The sequence below is a fragment of the Microcebus murinus genome, chromosome 10 (assembly GCF_040939455.1).
Source record: "Microcebus murinus isolate Inina chromosome 10, M.murinus_Inina_mat1.0, whole genome shotgun sequence".
NCBI classification, from domain to species: Eukaryota; Metazoa; Chordata; class Mammalia; order Primates; family Cheirogaleidae; genus Microcebus; species Microcebus murinus.
The window spans coordinates 40,953,366-40,972,297 of record NC_134113.1 but is presented as its reverse complement, the minus strand read 5'-3'; the positions used below and the strand labels follow the sequence as shown (position 1 = coordinate 40,972,297).

Below are 18,932 nucleotides of genomic sequence, written 5' to 3'. Positions count from 1 at the left end.
AAAAAGTGACACAAAATATTCAACATAATAAACATAGCCTAGTAAGTCACTGGACATCAGTGGAAAAGAAAGAATCCATAGGTATCCAAGCAAAAATGTAAGATTGTTTATTAGAAAGTTTAACAGTCTAAGTTGAATCAGAAAAACATCCACTCTAAGTATTTTGGCAAAGAAGTGTTTAACATAGGAAATACAGGGTACATGAATATTGTAAACACTAAGGGTCAAGGAAGTTGCCACAGAAAAGCAGAGAAATGGCAGCAAAGCAGATAAGTCCCCATTTTACCAAAAAGCCACTGTGAATCTCACATCTATTCAAGTCTGCCTGGCCTACAATCACCTCTGGAGAATAATGGTCTTCACTTTTCTTACATCTTCCAAATTTCACTTGTGTTCCTATCACTAGCAAACTCAAACCTGAGCTATACAGAGAAAGGAATTTACAGAACTGTAGTTTCCAGTTTTGGCTCTACAGTATAGAATCAACTTTACACTGGTATGGTAGTAATGACTCTATGGCAATTAACATTCTAACATAAAAATTAGAAAAAATTAGAAAAATTAGGAAAAATTCAGTCTGGCCTCAAATTCTACACCATAACAGTTACCACTAAGACACAGTGAAGTGTTGCCTATAAGAAGTGTCAACCAAGAGTTTATATACAGGCAAACCTATAATTATTCAAGTATAAGGAGCAATTAGACAAATGTTTTGGGAGCATGCAGTAACTGTTAGTGTGTATTTCTCATGAGCACTTCCTCAGTAAACTCCTAGAGGATGACCTTCAACAAAAAGAAGAGATGAACGGAAAAACTGTGGTGAAGGAACTATAAGCATTGAACCCTAATTTATAGACTAAGACTAAAATAATCTAAGGATTATAGTTAAAAAACAAAATGTAAATATTAATATAATAATGGCATATACAAATGATATAATTAATGAAACTTGGGAGATAAAGAAAGAGGTAGAAAAATATGCTTATTTCCTCGCCATTTATAGCTAGGGACAAAAATACAGATAACCATTTAAAGCTGATAAATCAAATAATAGAGATGTAAATAAATTTAAATGTGTTTATTTAATAAAATGCAAAAGTAAAAGAAAATGTAATCAATAAAAATTAGTGATGAGAAGTGAAGAAAGGTGCAAAGAAGAAACTATTACATAATTGCTTATACTTAGGGATCAATAGATATTAATACATATACACCAAATGAGATAATATAGACCATTTGGTGAAAGAGTTTTTTAAAAGAAGTTCTAATATAGAAATCATTACATAAAATATGAAGTAATACCAAGCACCGAAGGCTAAAATAACCTCAGAGATCCAACAGAAGGTCAGTTCATTTCCAAGGTACGTGAAGAATGAGTTCTGAATTTTCCACTAGGAGTAATATCATTATAAGACAAAGCCCCTTGTTGCCATTAGGCTTTCTGTGTGTGAGAACTCAATTATCCTCCCACTCCTCTTCCTAGTGTAATTCTTTTTTTTTTTTTTCATTTTTTTTTTGTGGTTTATTATCTCTTTTCTATTTTAGTATATTATGGGTGTACAAGTCTTAAGGTTACATATATTGCCCATGCCCCCCTCCCCCCTCAAGTAAGCTTTCTGTAATGGTTGTCTGACTCTCTGTGCTCAGGTGAGCAAAAGAAAGGGAACAACACTATTATATCATTGGGCTAGATAATTAAAAACATTTAATACCAGGCTATAGAGTTAACTTTGTCATCTGGGAAATGAACAGCAACTAAAAGCTTCTAAAAATAAGAATTAAGTAAGGAAAGTGAGTAGATTCATAAGATTAATTTGGAGTGATCGGAAGAGAAAAAAAGAGATGAAAATAAGAGATGTTGTAGAATCCTAGAATGTCAGAACTGGATCAATCTTTATAAGATTTGTAAGTGACTTATATAAGGTGACACAATGATTTTGAGAATTAGTATTAAAATCTATATTTCCTCACTTCTGTACTTCTATACTCTCTCTAGCAGATCAGGCTGACTTTTACTAAAAGAGAATATATTACAGTTTATAATTAGCCACTGGTTTTGTGGGGGGTGGGGGTAACGTCAAAGATGATGGCATGATGCCTGAAAACTAGAAGAATGGTGGCACTATTGTTGGAAAAATTATCTAATTTTCTAGAGAAAGAAAAAATGTTACATAATTCTTTATGGACTTTGTTTTTCTTTCTAGGTAATGCAGATCGTGACCAAGCCACATGTATGTATTGTCCTTTATTTCTTGAACAATTTAACTACTTTATGTGAAATCCAGCTTTCAATTGCTTCTTTATTTACAGATTACCGATTTTGGTATCCAAAGTGGGAAGTGCCCCGGCCACTTGTGTGTGATCCACTGTGCATATTTATTTTATTACTGAGAATGGTATGTTTTATACTATGTGTCATAATTGTTTTCATAGTACAGCCTTATTTTCCAAATGTCTTATTGGAACGACAGATATTTGCCCCTGAATCTGAAGCAAAGAAAGAAAAAGAGAAGGGACAAAAGGATATGAAGGAAGAGGAAGAGGATGAGGAAATGGAAGAAGAAGAAGAAGAGGAGGAAGAGAAAGAGTAAGAAGAGAAAACAGAAAGGGAGAAAGAAGCGGACTGATTGGGGAAAAAGATGTACCTTAAGCCAAAAGTATAATACCAAAAAAAAAGCAAAAAAAATAAAACACTGAGCTTTAACAAGAAAGAAAGTATGCAAACCACTATTGCATGCATAACTTTGCATATTCCCTTCTCTTTTCTACTCTTATTCAACACATTTAAACTTGAAAAACAAAGAAACAAACAAAAATATGTATAATAAGTATTAAGGTGAGCTCTTCAACACTAAGAACAGATAAAGATGTGATTATAGAAAAACTACAAAATATTTGACCAGTCTAATTAATCATATGATTTAACTATGGTATCCTGATAAAGGAGGGAATTTCCTCTATATATGTTTCCATCTCTGTGCTTTTAATATTTTTTTAAATGAGTTAATAAGCTTCCTGAGAATTAAATAAGATTATTCATGTAAGGTGCTTAAGACCATTCCAAGTTCAGAACAACCATTGAATAAACATTTGGGGTTTTTAAAATTTTTATTATTACTATCATAGTTGTTATTAGTGGTAGTGGTATTTTCCATGTGATATCAAGGCATCTAATATCATTATTTATCTTTGTGGTGTATGTTTTTGTAATGGTTTAAGTGGTACCTGTACATCCTGTTAGGAGATAAATTTATTATTTCTACTTCATGTTCAATATTTTAGTAATTTGTTGCCACCCAAGGCTAATAATTACTTGTGATTGAGCAATCTGGCTGCTCCCAAATCTACATAATAAAATAAATCAATTTTTAAAAAGTTATTTACTTGTTGTTCAATATGTATAGTAAAAATTCATAAATTAGTAAGATATGTTAACTACTTACCACTGATAATACTAATAAATGAACTGAATAAAAATACCTAGCATAGCAAAATATGTCAGATAATATATACACTCTATATTTATTAACTCTATTGTTCTTTTTTTGTATCAATATTATATTAAAAGCCTGATGTTAAATGGCATCAGATGAGAATTATACAAAATAAAAAGCCCTGAGCTATCCTCTTGGATTTGAGAGTTTGTGGTTTATTTCTTTGTTCGTTTCATTTGCTTTGTTTTATGTTTTTCAAGAACTATGGCTTTTATAGATTAAAATTTTTGATTTCTATGAAGTCAGCCTCTTTTCTACCCAGCCTCCTAAGAAAAAGCCTTAAAGAAAAGGGCTGGTTCTCTACAGTGATTTTATTTATTATTATTACTGTACATTTGTATTCTACTTCATAGTTTCCAAAGCGCTTTCACAGAAGTATTTAATACTCAAAATCACTCTGTGAAGCTGGTATTGCCTCCATTTTTTAAATCAGACAACTGATCTCAGATTTGTGAAATGGTTCAGCAGAGGACTGAGAACAAATTAACTTCTAAACATTTTGATGCTTTTATAAGTTATTGTAAATTCGTCATGATGCCATGTTTAATTCCCACATATGACTAGCTTGTTATGTATCTGTATGCCTAAATTCTAATCTACTTTTCTACATGTTCTCTGGATAATTTCATGGAATGTTATGATTGCTGTATAGGCCAATAGTTCTTAACTGGGGGCAGTTCCCACCCACTCCCCCTCAGAGTGTTTGGAACTATCTGGAAACATTTTTGATTGTCATGACTAGGGCTTTGCTGCTGGTATCTAGTGGGTCACAAATGCTGCTAAACATTCTACAATACACAGAATAGTCCAAGGCTGGTGGAGTAATTTGGGCTTTTAGACCTAATGATCTTTGATCCAGCTACTCACCAGTTCTCTTTGAAACACAATTGTAAGCATTCCAGTGGTTACTAGTTGAGACTATACCTCCTAATGAGAGACTCTAATAATTTTAAGATCGTAGATTCCAAAAGAACTTGGACAATGTCACAAAAGCATTTAAATAAGAAACAGCTCAGCAAAGAGAACCGATTAAATATAAATGATATATTCAGAAACCTGCAAAGATGAGTAGCATGGGAGGAGACCATAGGATCTGTGAACAATGGGAAGCCACCTCCTTGGGGCCAAGACTGACTCCATGAGATGAATTACCTCTAACCATAAGAGTCTCTTACGGTTTACAAATGATAAAGCTTTACAAATGATAAAGCTTGGCTTTTAGTGGCAATGCTTGATAAACAGATTTGTGTCTGAAAGAATGCCAGCTAACAGAAAATTTCTAGTTGAAAAACAAAGTTGGGTATATGAGCAAAATGGACAGAATTATATTAATATATGGTGTGGCTGGCATAAACTCCCACTAAAATAACTAAATGAGATGGATGGATACATTGATATCTGCTATTGTTGATATCTGTTTATGTAATGACTCAGTGACCAATGTTCTAACAGTATGTTTTGGCAAGTGGTACACAGTGAACCACACATAAAAATACCATTATTTGAAGGCTGGTTTGAAAAAAAAAGCATTAGACTTTTATCTAAAAACATATATTTTTCATGTTGGTGCCCTTTAATCACATTCAAAGGAAGAAGGTGATAGTTGTTGATACTGTAAGATATATTTATTTGTGTAAGCTTTGACAATGTTAGGTCCCTGAGATGAGTGTACATTGGGCTGAAAGCTAGGTATAAATAGACACAATTCCAGAAATTGATCTTGTTTTTTGGAATTGTCCAGATTATAAATAGTCAAAGACATTTACATTTTAATCATTAAACAGATTCCCAGGTTGCATGGCCCAACACCCATGGGACCAATAAATTTTAACTAGGTTTTCTCTGATATTGACAATTTTTCTGGTTTTGACTTTAGGATTGAGACCTTAACAAAGACACAAAAGGCTAGAAGGCCAAACTATCTACAAATACAGACCCATATTTAGATATCAACAAATTAGGGAATAGCATTTCATATTACAGACACTTAGAGGAGAGGAAGGACCAGCAAATTAGTATGACGTGATCTTCTGAATAAGTCACATTAACCACAACAAAGTAGAATAAATTAATTTTAAAATGGGCAGCTTAACCAATTACTAGGTAATATTTGGGGTGACAGTATTAAGGAGCAACATTCCATATTAAAAGTATGTATTACAAATCCACATTGAAGGGCAATAAAGATAGATGATCACCAGATCACGCTAAGAGCTGGCATTGGCAATGAGGGGGTAGAGATGAAAGATGTAACATAATTAGCCAAGTAATTTTTTAAAAAATCTTATTCCAGTCTTTATTATTTTAAAAGCAGAGATTTAATTATATGTCTTCTAGATAAAAACATTAAAATTCTAGTAATCTGTGACTGGCTATACAAATATGACTGTTATGGTTTCATCAATAGGATCAATGGGGTGGATCAGCCCTGCCTCTTAGGACTAAGACAGCTTCCAGCAGGAGGAAATCTCCACAGACAACATACTTATTAAATGTTTTGAATGTACTTTGGGAATTAACAAAAAGAACTTCATCATGCCATATTTTCTACTCATTATTTGAAGTATTTCTCCAGGCAATCTCCTCTGACAGGGAAAACATACATAAGGAAATACGCAGATGGAGGAAAATATAAGTGGTGGCAGAATCAGGTAAGTCTATTTTGGCCCTTTATAGAACAGTAGAGAATCAGAGAATGTTCCCTTAGCGTTCTTACTCCATACATCTGTACCCCTTAGGAAGGATCTGGACAGAAGGCTCTAGCACTGATCCAACCATTTTGAGTCTGTAGCTATGGAATTGAACAAAAGATTATCCCATATGGGCCATAATGAATGAGCATTCTGCATGTAGCCAATTCCTAATAGGATAGTTGCAATTTGGAAATAAAAGTGGAAAGAGTAGGTTATTTAATCAGTATTGAGATCTCCCCCCCTAAGAACCCAAGGAAAAATTTACCTGGTTAAACGGCCAGCCAGAAATGCAAAGCACTCGTCATATCTTATAATCTAGCAAGGTATTGAAATGTATACCAGGTTCTGAAAAGCAGTAGAAAGGATATAAAAGTGGCTTGCTCTACATAAATTTGCTGCATTATTTTGTGCATAAGGAAAATGGCATTGCTTTTGTAGATGGTCTCCAAATCCTGTGTGAAAAGAATATTCTTGACATAACATAGTGCAATGATAATTGATTTAGGGACCATGGACCAGAGTAAAAAAGAAAACGGATTGTTATGAGTTGGAAATATAATAAAAAGCATTGAAATAAGAGCCCATGAAGAGTTTCTGTTTCTGGATCCCAGCCAAAAGTGAAAGGAGGCAGAATCATTGTGAACATGGACGATCTAAACTTAGAAATTTTTGAACCAATTATACACAACCCCACAACAAGCATTATTGTTAATACCAGGAATTATGGAATCAAATATGCATAGTTAGGTAGTAGCTGAGGATTTAGGGGTCACAATTTAAGGGAGCACAAATCTGGACTCCCTTTGGGCCAATGGTGATATGACAAGCCATTAATGACCTTGAGAGATGGTATATGCCCCAGAGGAGTGGTTCTCAGGACTGTCCTATTTTCCCACCAGTGGTAATAGGCTTATTAAATGTTAATGCCCCTGTTGGGAACCAAGTTTCATTGTATTTTGTGTTCTTGTTTCATATTAATAAAATATATCTAAATTCCTTTTTAATGGTTGCAAAAATTTCTACTCCATGAATGCTTTATAAATAACCTGCTTCCTTTTATTGGACATTCATGTTCTTTCTACCATACTACATAAATGATAATGGCTGTCAACCTTCCTACTCAAAGGGAGATTCCTCATTATTTCCATTCAGTTCTAACTTAGTGGGAACATGGGAGGCGGTGCTGCTTTTATGCCTCTGTCTCCACATAAATTTCATAAAGAACAGATAACAAAGTCCAGGACTGTTAATTTGTAAATTTTGTACAAGCAACCAGTTGCTAGGAGTAGAAAGGCACAGGGATAGCTGGTCCTCTGAGTTACTTCCACTCTGCTCTCTAGTCCTCTCTAGACCATCCTCCGTGTCATGGTTAACTTTAGGTGTCAATTTGACTGGATTAAGGGACACCTAGAGAGCTGGTAAAGTATTGTTTCTGTGTATGTGTGTGTGTGTGTGTGTGTGTGTGTGTTCCCAGAGAAGACTGGAGCATGAGTTAGTGGACTGAGTGGGGAAGACCTGCCCTCAATATGGGCAAGTTCCATCCAATTGTCTGGGGGCCATAATAAAACAAAAAGACAGAGGAAAGGTAAATTTTCTCTTTTCCTCTCTGTCCCTCCCTTCTCCCCCATTTTCTCTCTCTCTCCTGGATCTCAGACACACCGTTCTTCTGCTACTCTCAGAAATTAGAACTCCAGGTTCTCCAGCCCTTGGACTACAGGACTTACATCAGTAGCCCCCCAGTTTCTCAAGCCTTCAGTCTTGAACTGAGAGTTACATTATGCATTTCCTGGTTCTGAAGCCTTTGGATTTGGCCTGAGCTACACTACCAGGCTCCCTGGGTCTCTAGCTTGCAGGTAGGTAGCCTATCATGGAACTTCTCAGCCTCCATAATCATGTGAGCCAATTCCCCCAATAAATCCCCTCTTATATATCACTCTGTGTATATATGTCCTATTGGTTTTGTCTCCCTGGAGAACCCTGACTAATATACTCCATTTTCTTTTTGTGTTAAGTTGCTACTCTAGCTGCTTTTTCCTCAAGCGTGGGGCTTATATCCAGGGTCGATTTATCCAATAGATATAGTATCCATGGATCTAGGTTAAATGATACTTTTAGGGAGCCAAGAAAATGTTTTAAGTTTCATTTCTTTTAAAATAAGAAGGCCAAGTACAGTGGCTTATGCCTATAATCCCAGCACTTTGGCAGGCCAGGCAGGAGGATTACTTGAGCCCAGGAGTTTGAAAGCAGCCTGGGCAACATAGCAAGACCCCACCTCTACAAAAAAAAAAAGAAAATAAAAAATTAGCCTGGTGAGGTGGCACATATCTATAGTCCTATCTACTCAGGAGGGTGAGGAAGATCCCTTGAGCCCAGGAGTTTAAGGTTACAGTGAGCTATGATCACACTATTACACTCCTACCTAGGTGACAGAGCAAGACCCTGTCTCAAAAAGAAGAGAAATAAATATAGTAATAATGAACATGATGATGATTCCAGCCTGGATTATAGTTGCCTGTATACTAACATAGTTGTAAAATATAATTTTTAATGTTTTTTATGGCAGAAGGGACCTATAAAAGTGCCTAAGGACAAGTCCTTCTCTGATCTGACACCTAGGCTGATGATTTCTTTAAGTTTCTGGAGTGAGTTAGGGGCACAAAAATATCTCTTGAAATAGACACAAAAGAGAAAGGGGAGAGATAATTAGATAACACTTTGAGATCAACCCCTGCCACATACACACATATCTGAGCACTTCTCCAGAATAAATTGTTAGCACTGGAATGTTGAGGCATACAAAGTTTGAAGACATTTGATTTGTTTTGCTACAACAAACAACTCCTATCATCAGTGGATAGGAGTGCCTATTTCTCTCCTATTCAATATACAGTGTTATCATCCTTTGTATTCTCTGTCAATGTAAGAAACTATGAATGTTGCCTCTGTATTTTAATTTATATTTTTAATGCTAGTGAGGTAGATATTTTTTCCTATGCTTATTGGCTATTTGCAGTTCTTTTATTGTTTGCCTATACATGTTCTTTGCCCATTCCTCATTTGGAGTTTTTGTTGACTTCTTATTGGCCAGGCCTATATCCTTACATCTCACAGAGCAGAGAGAATCTGTCTTACTAGCCCCAGCCTGAAATTCCTAGGAATAACTTCAATTGGCTTAGCTGGGACCATGTTCTCTTTCCTGAACCAATCACCATACCCACAGAATGCAGATAAAGATCAAGCAATACTCTTGGCCCAATCTGGAATCTGTGCTCATTCCAGGACTTGTAGGTAGAGGAGTAGGGCTTTGTGATTGACAGCAAGCAGTGGCTACATAGAGCTAGAGAATGAGATGTTCAGGACACAAGAATATTATACTTACCACAGTCAATTGTAGCAGTATACCACTGCAATTTTTCCAAAATTAGTAGACTAGTCCTGAAATCACTTTTTGAATAATCAATTAATCTCCCAAATATGTTTGAGCACATACCAGGTGTAAAAACAAAACAAAACAAACCACAATTCTGGCCAAATAACAATTTTGATTTTGAAATTTCAGTACTTAAATACTGAAATAAACTTATTACTATGTACTAAAGAAATTCTCATAAACTTTGTTATGTTAAATATGAATTAGGGATAGACTGTGTAGAATATGCAGTGTTTTTCACACTTTTTATCAAGCACTTTCTCATATATCTGCTCTTTTTTAAGAGAATATAGTTTGATCAAATGTTGCCATGTTAAATTCTTATGAATACTTGCATTTCTTTCTGGACTTTTTATTTTATTCCATTAATCTGTTTAGTTAGGTTAGTGGTAAGAAATGGATTATACTGAGATGCTGTTAACCAAGAGATCTATCATTTTGGTCCCATTCTCCATACTTTCCCTCTGACACACACTCCCTAGATGCATGAGAATTATGGAAGACAGAGTAATTCTTTACTATTAACAAGGGCTTTATCTCCAAATGCCACCAAAGAACCAAGACCCATAATGAGCTTGATTAAGCCATGTCTGGCTATGGGGTGTGCATTCCCCAACCCCAATACCTAAACCTGAGTCTTAGAACTTACCACTGAGCAGAAATGAAACCACACTCGCCAGCACTAGAGAAAACAGAAGCAAAGGAATTTAGCAAATGTATATTCCAGCCTCATCCTATGTGGGTAATGTTAGAAGTGTTACGAACTCCAGAAGAAGCTGCCTCCAGGCATAGAAGAAAAATAGAGAAGAGATCACACCCATGTTTATTATGACTTTTTATTTATTTTAAACGCTCCACCCCAAATAACATGGCCTAGTCAATTCAATGGAATGTGACTAATCAGGATCAGTGTTCTTAAGCTGAGGGTGGAGTAAGAGGGCTAGAATGAATACAAGAGCTTAACTCCTAAAAGAGGCCAATTTGTTAATAATTATACCAGTAAGATTATTTTATTATTAATTATTATTATTATAGTAATCTTTTTTCTCATCGCTCTTAGAAAAATCACTCCTTTTTTTCTTTCTTCAAATTTATTTTGCTGTTCTCATTTATCTTTTCCACAAACTCTAAGATAGTTTTGTCAAAACTATGTGAACAAATCACATTAGTATTTGTTAAGACTTTTTTTTACAGCAGTTTTAGATTCACAGAAAAACTGAGTGAAAGGTACGGTGATTTCCCATATAACCCGTGCACCTACACATGTGCGTCCTCCCCCATCATCAACACCTCCCTCCAGAGTGGTACACTTGGGAAACCTACATTAACACACTATAATCACCCCAAGTCCATACTTTAGTGTTCACTCCTGGTGTTATACATTCTATGTATTTGGACAAATGTATATTGCCATGTATCTGCCATTCTAGAATCATACAGAATAGTTATATTGCCCTAAAAATCTGTGCTCTGCCTATACATGCCTGATAGATTTTGATAGCTTGTATCCCCTTTGTCATTCAGTTTGAGGAATCTTTTAATTTCTCTCTTAATTTCATAATTGATGCAATAATCATTCAGCAGAAGATCGTTTAATTTTCATGACTGGAATGTTTCTTTTGGAGTTGATTTCTAGTTTTATTCCACTATGGTCTGAGAAGATACATGATATGATATCTATTTTCTTGAATTTATTGAGCCATGTTTTGTGGTCTAAAATATAATCCATCTTGGAGAATATTCTATGTGCTGATGAGAAGAATGTATATTCAATATGTGGGGCGTAAATGTTCTGTAAATGTCTTTTAGGCCCATTTGTTGTAGAGTCTCATTTAAGTCCAGTGTTTATTTATTTATTTATTTTTTGCATCTTTCCACAAGGCCACACTTTTATTGATGCATATTCAATCATAAAAGCCACAAGTGACAGGAAGTTCCCAAAGAGGCAACTGTCCTTAGTACTGTCCATTCACTTGATAGTGAGCTGTGGACACACAGGCTCCAGCCATTCCACAAGTCAGTGGAGTACACAAATATTTAGAATTGTTTTGTCTTCTTGTTGAATTTCTCCCTTTACCATTATGTAATGACCATCTTTTTCTTTCTTTACTATTGTCAATTTAAAGTCAATTTTATCTGATATGAGAATGGCTATACCTGCTTTCTTTTCATTTCCATTTGCATGAAATATTTTTTCCATCTCTTCGCCTTGAGTCTGTATGAGTCCTTGTGGATCAGATATGTTTCCTGGAGACAGCAAATACTTGCCTTGTATCTTTTTTTTTAATCCATTTAGCCACCCTATGTCTCTTGAGTGGGGAATTCAAACCATTCACATTTTTTATAAAATTGATATATGAGTTGCTGGCTGGCAGAAGCCCGAACTAGCTGAGCTCTCCCACAATTGCACTGCAGACTACAGAGCTTCTCTGCCCAAGATGCCAGCCTGGGCAGAGAGTGTGGCCTTTCTGTGGGGGGAGGGCTGCTCCATGAGTGTGCTGGGGCTAGGACCCACACTGTACTCTCCTTCAGTTCCACTCCCTCGCCTCCTGAGATTAGTTGACATATCTCTTCTCCATGTCCTCAAACAACAAAATTGAGACCTGAGGATATAGGATCTGGCCTGTGGGCCTGTGCCTTGGTCCCTGAATATCCATCCTTGACCAGGCCAGGGGTAAGTGTGCTGATCCCAATTTGCCTACGAGGTACTTAAGCATGTTTGATGTCCCTCCACTTCAGGATTTGCCTTGCTCTGATGGAGCTACAATGCAAGCAGCACCAGGGAGAACCAGTGAGCCAGGAGCTCATAGTCCAAGCACTCCTCAGCCTGCTGTAGGATCCCAGTAATTATTTTTTTAAACATTTTTCTGTTCCTCTCCCCCCTCTCCCTTTTTTTTCCTTCTGGTATTGCTGGAGTGCAGTGACCTGATCATAGCTCACTGCAGCCTCAAACTCCTGGGTGTTAGTGATCCGCCTGCCTCAGCCTCTGGAGTAGCTGGGACTCTAGTCACATGCCATCATCCTGGCTAAGGTTTTCTATTTTTTGTAGAGATATGGTCTCACTGTGTTGCCCAGGATGATCTCAAACTCCTGGCCTCAAGCAATTCTCCTGCCTCCCAAAGTGGTGGGATTACAGGCATGGAGCCACCACACCTGGCATTCTATTCTATTCTATTCTATTCTATTCTATTCTATTCTATTCTATTCTATTCTATTCTATTCTATTTCTATTTCTATTTCTATTTCTATTTCTATTCTTTTTACAGTCTTTTTTCTCCTTGCTTTTCAGTTTTACAGGTTTCTGTTGATATATCCTCAAGGTCAGTGATTCTTTTATCACTGTGTGTTTAGTCTACTATTATAATAAGCCTATCAAAGGAATCCTTAATTTTTGTTACAGTGTTTTTGATCTTTAGCATTTCTTTTTGATTCTTTCTTAGGATTTCCATCTCTCTGGTTCTATTGCCCAACTGTCTTGTATGCTAGCTATTTAATCTATTAGAGCCCTTAGCATATTAATTATTATTGTTTTAAATTCCTGGGCTGATAATTTCTACATCCCTGCCATGCCTTGTACTGATGTTTGCTCTTTCTTAAAATTGTTTTTTGCCTTTTAGTATGTCTTTGTAATTTTTTTCTTGATAGGCAAATATGATGTATTTTGTAAAAGAAAATGCTGTAAACAAGCCTTTAGTAATGTGGTGTTAAAGGGGCAAAATGTCCTATAGACCTATGACTAGGTCTCAGTCTTTTAGTTAGTGTATGTCTCTGGACAGTAAACTTTGTAAGAGCTTCTCAGTTCCCCTCTCCCCTTGGGTAGGACAAGATGGCTAAAGTTGGCTGAAGTTGAGTATTTCCTTCTCCATTGTGAAAGGCTAGAATGGGCTGCAGTTGGGTATTGCCCTTCCCCCAGGTCAATTAGGCTGTGATAAAACTACTGCAGATTAGGCTGTGGTTAAATAGTTTCTACTGAGGGCAGACCTTGTTAAGAACAGAGTGCTCTAGAGCATTTCAAAATGGCTGCTTTCCTTCTCCCCTTGCCAGATGCATGAGGGGATTTTTCTCTGATATTTACTGTGAGGTAAAACTAACAAAAGCATGGAGACTTCTTATTGACTGCATTCTCCCTGGAGTTTTTAACTCTCAAACTTGTCCGCACTGAGCCTCCAACAATTTAGCAACAACAGTTCAGGTTTTCCTACTCCAGCACTGGTTCCTGCAGCAGTTTCTGTTAGTGAGTCAGCTCTGGTAAGTCATGACTCCCTTTATTTTCCTGTCTGTCTGTTCTTGGGGAAACAGTTTGCTCTGTATCTTTGCTTCTCCTATGTATCCAAAAAGAAGTCGTTGGTTTTTCAATTCATTCAGACTTATTTGTTAGGACAGAATGCTGAACTCTAAGCCCTTATATGCAGAATCACAAACCAGAAGTCTCCCAATTAGTATTTTTAGTTTGCATTATTATAATCAGTATTGTACTCAGTTTATATTTTAAAGTAATAAAAAATGCTTCTCAGTACAATTGTCCAATTCCGAAAACAGTCTCCATATTTATTCAATTTAGTATGTACTATCACTTGTTTCTTAATTGCTTTCCTCTGTGGAAAATTTTTCCCTGCCTCTGTTTTTTCTTTTCTTTCACTATATTTTCTGTTTCTTCCTTGAGGCCTTCTTCTCTATGTTTCTTACTTTTTCTCCTCCTCCCTTTGTCATGATACATTTCTGTAGTGCAAATAGGCAATATGCTCATAGGTATATATTTGATTTCAGCTTGACAATTATATAATTTATATATAATTAGTAGTACTTAAATGATTAATGCTATCAATCAATAGGTTATTTAATGTCAGGGGCTTTTACATGTTACTTTGTAATTATTTTAATGCTAAATTTATTGTGTTCTAATTATCAAAACTGTGAAACTCAATTTTAAGCATATAACACTCTCTTTCTTTAAAAAGCATATTATAATTGCAGCTTTAATATAATTTACTGAACAATTAAATAACTTTAGAGCAAGAAAAAATGGTATTTTTGTAAATATAATGATTAAAAAACTTTGCCCTACATTAAAACCTCCATAGCTGGATGCAATTATTTCTGACTTTCCTTTATAAAGGTATAGTAATGCTTATTTTGTTATCCTCCCAGGATGACACACAAGAAAATCTTCCTCTAAGCAGCTTCTATTATATTGCTGTCCTCTCCTGTTCAGTTACTCAGGAGTTAAGACCACCACAATCTGAGTTATGTGCTGTATTTGTTACTTAGGGCTGCCATAGCAAAGCTCCACAAACCGAATGGCTAAAACCAGAAATTTATCCTCTCACATTTCTGGAGGCTAGAAGTCTAAAATCCAGGTGTTGTGTGGATTATGCTCCCTCCAAAACTTCTAGAAGAGGATGCTTCCTTAACTCTTCCAGATTCTGGAATTAATTCCAGCCCCGGGAATTACTTGGTTTATGGCAGCATAACTCTAATCTTTGCCTCTGTCTTCTCATGGTTATTTTCCTTCTGTGTGTCTCTGTGTCTTTGCATGGCATTTTTCTTATTATAAGGACACTAGTCATATTGGATTAGAATCCTTCCTAATGACCTCATCTTAACTTGATTTTTATCTTCAAGGATCCTATTTCCAAATATTCTGGGGTACAAAGGTTATGACTTCAACATATCTTTTGGAGGGATATAATTCAATCCTTAATAGATGCCTTGGCTGGGGATGCTGATATCTTTCTGAATAACTTCCCTAAAAGTACGTTTTTTCTCTGCCTCCTATACAAAGGGGAAACTAGCTATCTCCATAGTATCTCCCACTCTGACATAAGCACCACCCCTTCCTTCCTCTTCTTCATGCTTGGAGTATGGATGTGAAGCATGGATGAAACAGCTATCTTGTGACCATTAGATAAAAAACATGAGTAGAACAGCCACAAGCCAAGGATGATGAAGCAGGAATGTATTATAGAAAGATCTTGAAATACTGATGACATTATGTTGTTGCTGCATTCACCCTTTGAACTTCTTATCATTTTAGAAAAGTTAGACCCCATTGTGGTTAAGTCACCATAGATGAGGGTTTGTGCAACTAATATATCGTTTCTGCCTTTGAAAACAACCTCAAAACAGTAAAACTCAAAACAGCTGGTTTCAAGACTATTTGTGTTTCAAGACTGCATCTCCTGGCTTAACTGCTTATGCAAACCTATGAAAGTCAATCATGTTTATTAGTGATTTAATATTAGCATATCTTAGCATAAGAGAAGCAGGTAACATCTTTTTATTCTTTTTTTTTTTTTTTTTTTTTTTTTTTTTTTTTTTTTTGATCCCAAGAATTTTTTCTTTTTTTTTTTTTTGGTAACATCTTTTTAAAGTAATAAGTAATATATATTTTAGTTATATTTTTCTTATTCTTTTTGTCTTAAATCAAAGTGTGACCTCTATATCTCCACACCTATTAGTGAAATTTTGAATTGTAGTCTCCTTGGTGACACATGACCTCCACACAAAAGGATTATTGGCAGCAACTCATTTGTTCATGTGTGTGATTGTGTTTGGCTTTGGCTTTGTGACTTTAAATTTAGGTCACAAGTGACCTCAGACACTGCCTATTGATAAATTTCCTATATGGTTTCTGATTTGGCTGGCTGTTTCCTCATCTTCCCTTGCTTTCTGTTTCCACTTTCCTAGTGCTGACTTTGGCATAAGATTTTAACCTTCCTTGCAACTGAAAGTACCAAGGAATTTTGGCTGAGCTAAAATTGTGTTAACAAAAATTGTTAATAATAGTGGTAACCCCTAGCAAGACTGATCAAGAAAGAGAGAAAACAAAAATTGCCAATATCAGAAATAAAAATAGGTTCTAGAGAAATAAAAAGAATAAGAAGTAATTATAATGAATAACTTTTTGTCAATAGATTCAACAATTTAGATGAAATTGACATTTTTGAGTGAGTTCACTTCCAAAACCAACCTGAGAATAAAGAAAAAAATCTGAACAGCATGTGAAGGATCTGAGATTATAATCTACTTGTAAGCTAACAAGTTAGCCACACTTTCAAGGATACTGGAAGAAAATACAAGACTTCTGGGTCAGAGACAAAGAATGGTATTTTATTCATAGCAATGAAGGAGTGTAATAAATTAAAGCTTCTAAAACATTTTTGTTTCTTAAATTTTATTTTTACTCAAGGTGCATATGCATAATTTAAGAAACCAAATGACATTATAAATGCTATAATAAAAACAGTTGTTGTTGGAGCCACAGGTGACAGGACATGTTTTAATAGATGCTTTAGTAAAGAAACTGCAGCAGAGAAAACAGGAAAACAGAGTTGAGAATCAAAATGTTCAAAGGAAACAGCAAAGTTGCTATTGAAACCACCATTTCCTGTGAGTTAAACAAGTTCAAAATCATTTCCTTCTCAGAAGAGAGAAATTACCTAAGGTAAAATTGTGTAATTAGGTGAACAGTGTAAACATTAATTCAATGCTATCAAAGTATATTGCCTACATTATCTCTTTGACCGTTATATCTTATATTCCTCCCAGTAATATAAACACTTAGATGCCTAACAAGTTTAGATACCTAACAAGTTTAACTCATGAGTGACTGAATCTAGCAGCACTATTCAAAATCATGTAAGCACTCCATAAGGACAAGCATCAACCTATTAATTTATTCATTTATGCATGTTTATTTAGAAAATATATTTATCCTGTTGGAATTTTATAATTTTTAAAACTTATCTATCATAATTATTTCAGGATAAATCATATCAGAAGAGGACTGTTTAAAGCAATATACTTTAAATGAGAACCACAACTTATAATGGGGAAATTATTTAAATGAATTTTCTTTTGAAAACTGAAAATAAAATTTGAAAATTGGATTCATTTTTTTCAAATATTTAACAAAGGCTTAACTGAGATTTGCAACCATGGACTAATTTTAGGGAAAAAAAGAATGTTGATGGAATCAGCATAATTTTTTAGGGAAGATATGTGGTAACATAGAACAGCATATTTCACTTCACATTTGACTTGTAAAGAGGGTCATTAAAAAATATGTGTCAGAGGTCTTCATCAATTTTCCAAAGAACTCTAGAACTCTTACAATCCTTTAACATTTAAATTATTCTTTTTAAGGACCAATGGAGTCATCATTTCATTTGTTCTCCTTCACATGTTAACTGGTTTAATTCTAGTCAGCTCTTTTCTCAACAGCTTTTTAAATAAATTCCTAAAATCCTGAATCTTTTGCAAGAATTGCAATGTCTCTTTATAATCGATTTATTATATTTGCCTTGTATTATTGGATGTCGACAGCATTGCACAGTTAGCAAGAGACTTATGAAGATGTTGACTCTTCCTGCAAGAATTAATTGTAATTATATAGGGAGTAATTATATAACTCTATTAGTGAATTTATGACTACTTTAGCTGCCCTGTGATACCTTGTAACTGCGGTGACTTGTATATGAATACTTGGATAATGAGGATGGCTATATTTTTAATATGTTAGGACAGAATTTATATAATCTTCTGATAATCAGGCTGTAGCATTGTCACGTACATCTTCCTAATTAATTGTAATCTCATATTGCTAAGAAACTTGAATTTACTAGATAGTTTGGAGAATTATAAAAAATAGAATATTCTTATAAATATAGATTTATACAAAAAGTTCCTAGTTGAAAATATTCCAAAACTCTGAGTCCATATTTCTGTTAGTCACTGTATCCATACTGTATATCATGGACTATTTATTTAAAACAATCCTGTCTAATAGAAATATAATGTAAGCCACACATATTTAAAATTTTCTTTTAGCTACATTAAAAAGGTAAAAATAATCAGGAAAAATTAATTTTAACAATATATATTATTTAATCCAATATATTCAAAATATTCAACATGTAATCAATATAAAAACTATTGAGAAGATATTTTACACTCTTTATTTCATACCATGTGTACATTTTGCACTTAGAGCACATCTCAGTTTAGACTAGCCACATTTAAAGTGCTTGGTAACCCTGTGTGGCTAGTGCTATGGTGTTAGCACATATTTAAGGACTGAGTTCTTTCAAGTGGCTCAGCCCTAGAGCATATTTTATTCAACATTCAAGCAGTTTTCTGTTTACTCAATATGAGTAGAAATTCTGAATCAGAAGGTGTGATGGACTGAATATTTGTGTCTTTCCAAAATTCATATGTTGGAACCTTAACCCCCAATACCATATTAAGAGGTGGGGCCTTTGAAAAATAATTAGGTTCAGATGATATCGTGAGGATGGAGCCCTCCTATGGGATTAA

The 18,932-nt window shown here is 35.0% G+C and overlaps 2 protein-coding genes across 3 annotated transcripts in view; both read left to right on the top strand.

The window, feature by feature from the left end:
- Positions 1-10,606, top strand: part of GLIPR1L2 (GLIPR1 like 2) — a 48,044-nt gene extending 37,438 nt beyond the window's left edge. Inside the window, exons 5-6 of one of the 2 annotated variants that reach the window (XM_012751025.3) lie at positions 2,205-2,231; positions 2,472-10,606. In XM_012751025.3, coding sequence (XP_012606479.1) covers positions 2,205-2,231; positions 2,472-2,485 — 41 coding nt within the window. In that variant the 3' untranslated portion in view covers positions 2,486-10,606. Of the gene's footprint in view, positions 1-2,204; positions 2,232-2,310 lie in introns of both variants that reach the window. The other variant, XM_012751016.2, reaches the window with a different exon arrangement.
- Positions 10,607-13,644: 3,038 nt separating this feature from the next.
- Positions 13,645-18,932, top strand: part of GLIPR1 (GLI pathogenesis related 1) — a 51,289-nt gene continuing 46,001 nt past the window's right edge. Inside the window, exon 1 of the mRNA XM_012751014.3 lies at positions 13,645-13,865. The gene's annotated coding sequence lies outside the window, so the exon portion shown is untranslated. The remainder of the gene's footprint in view (positions 13,866-18,932) is intronic.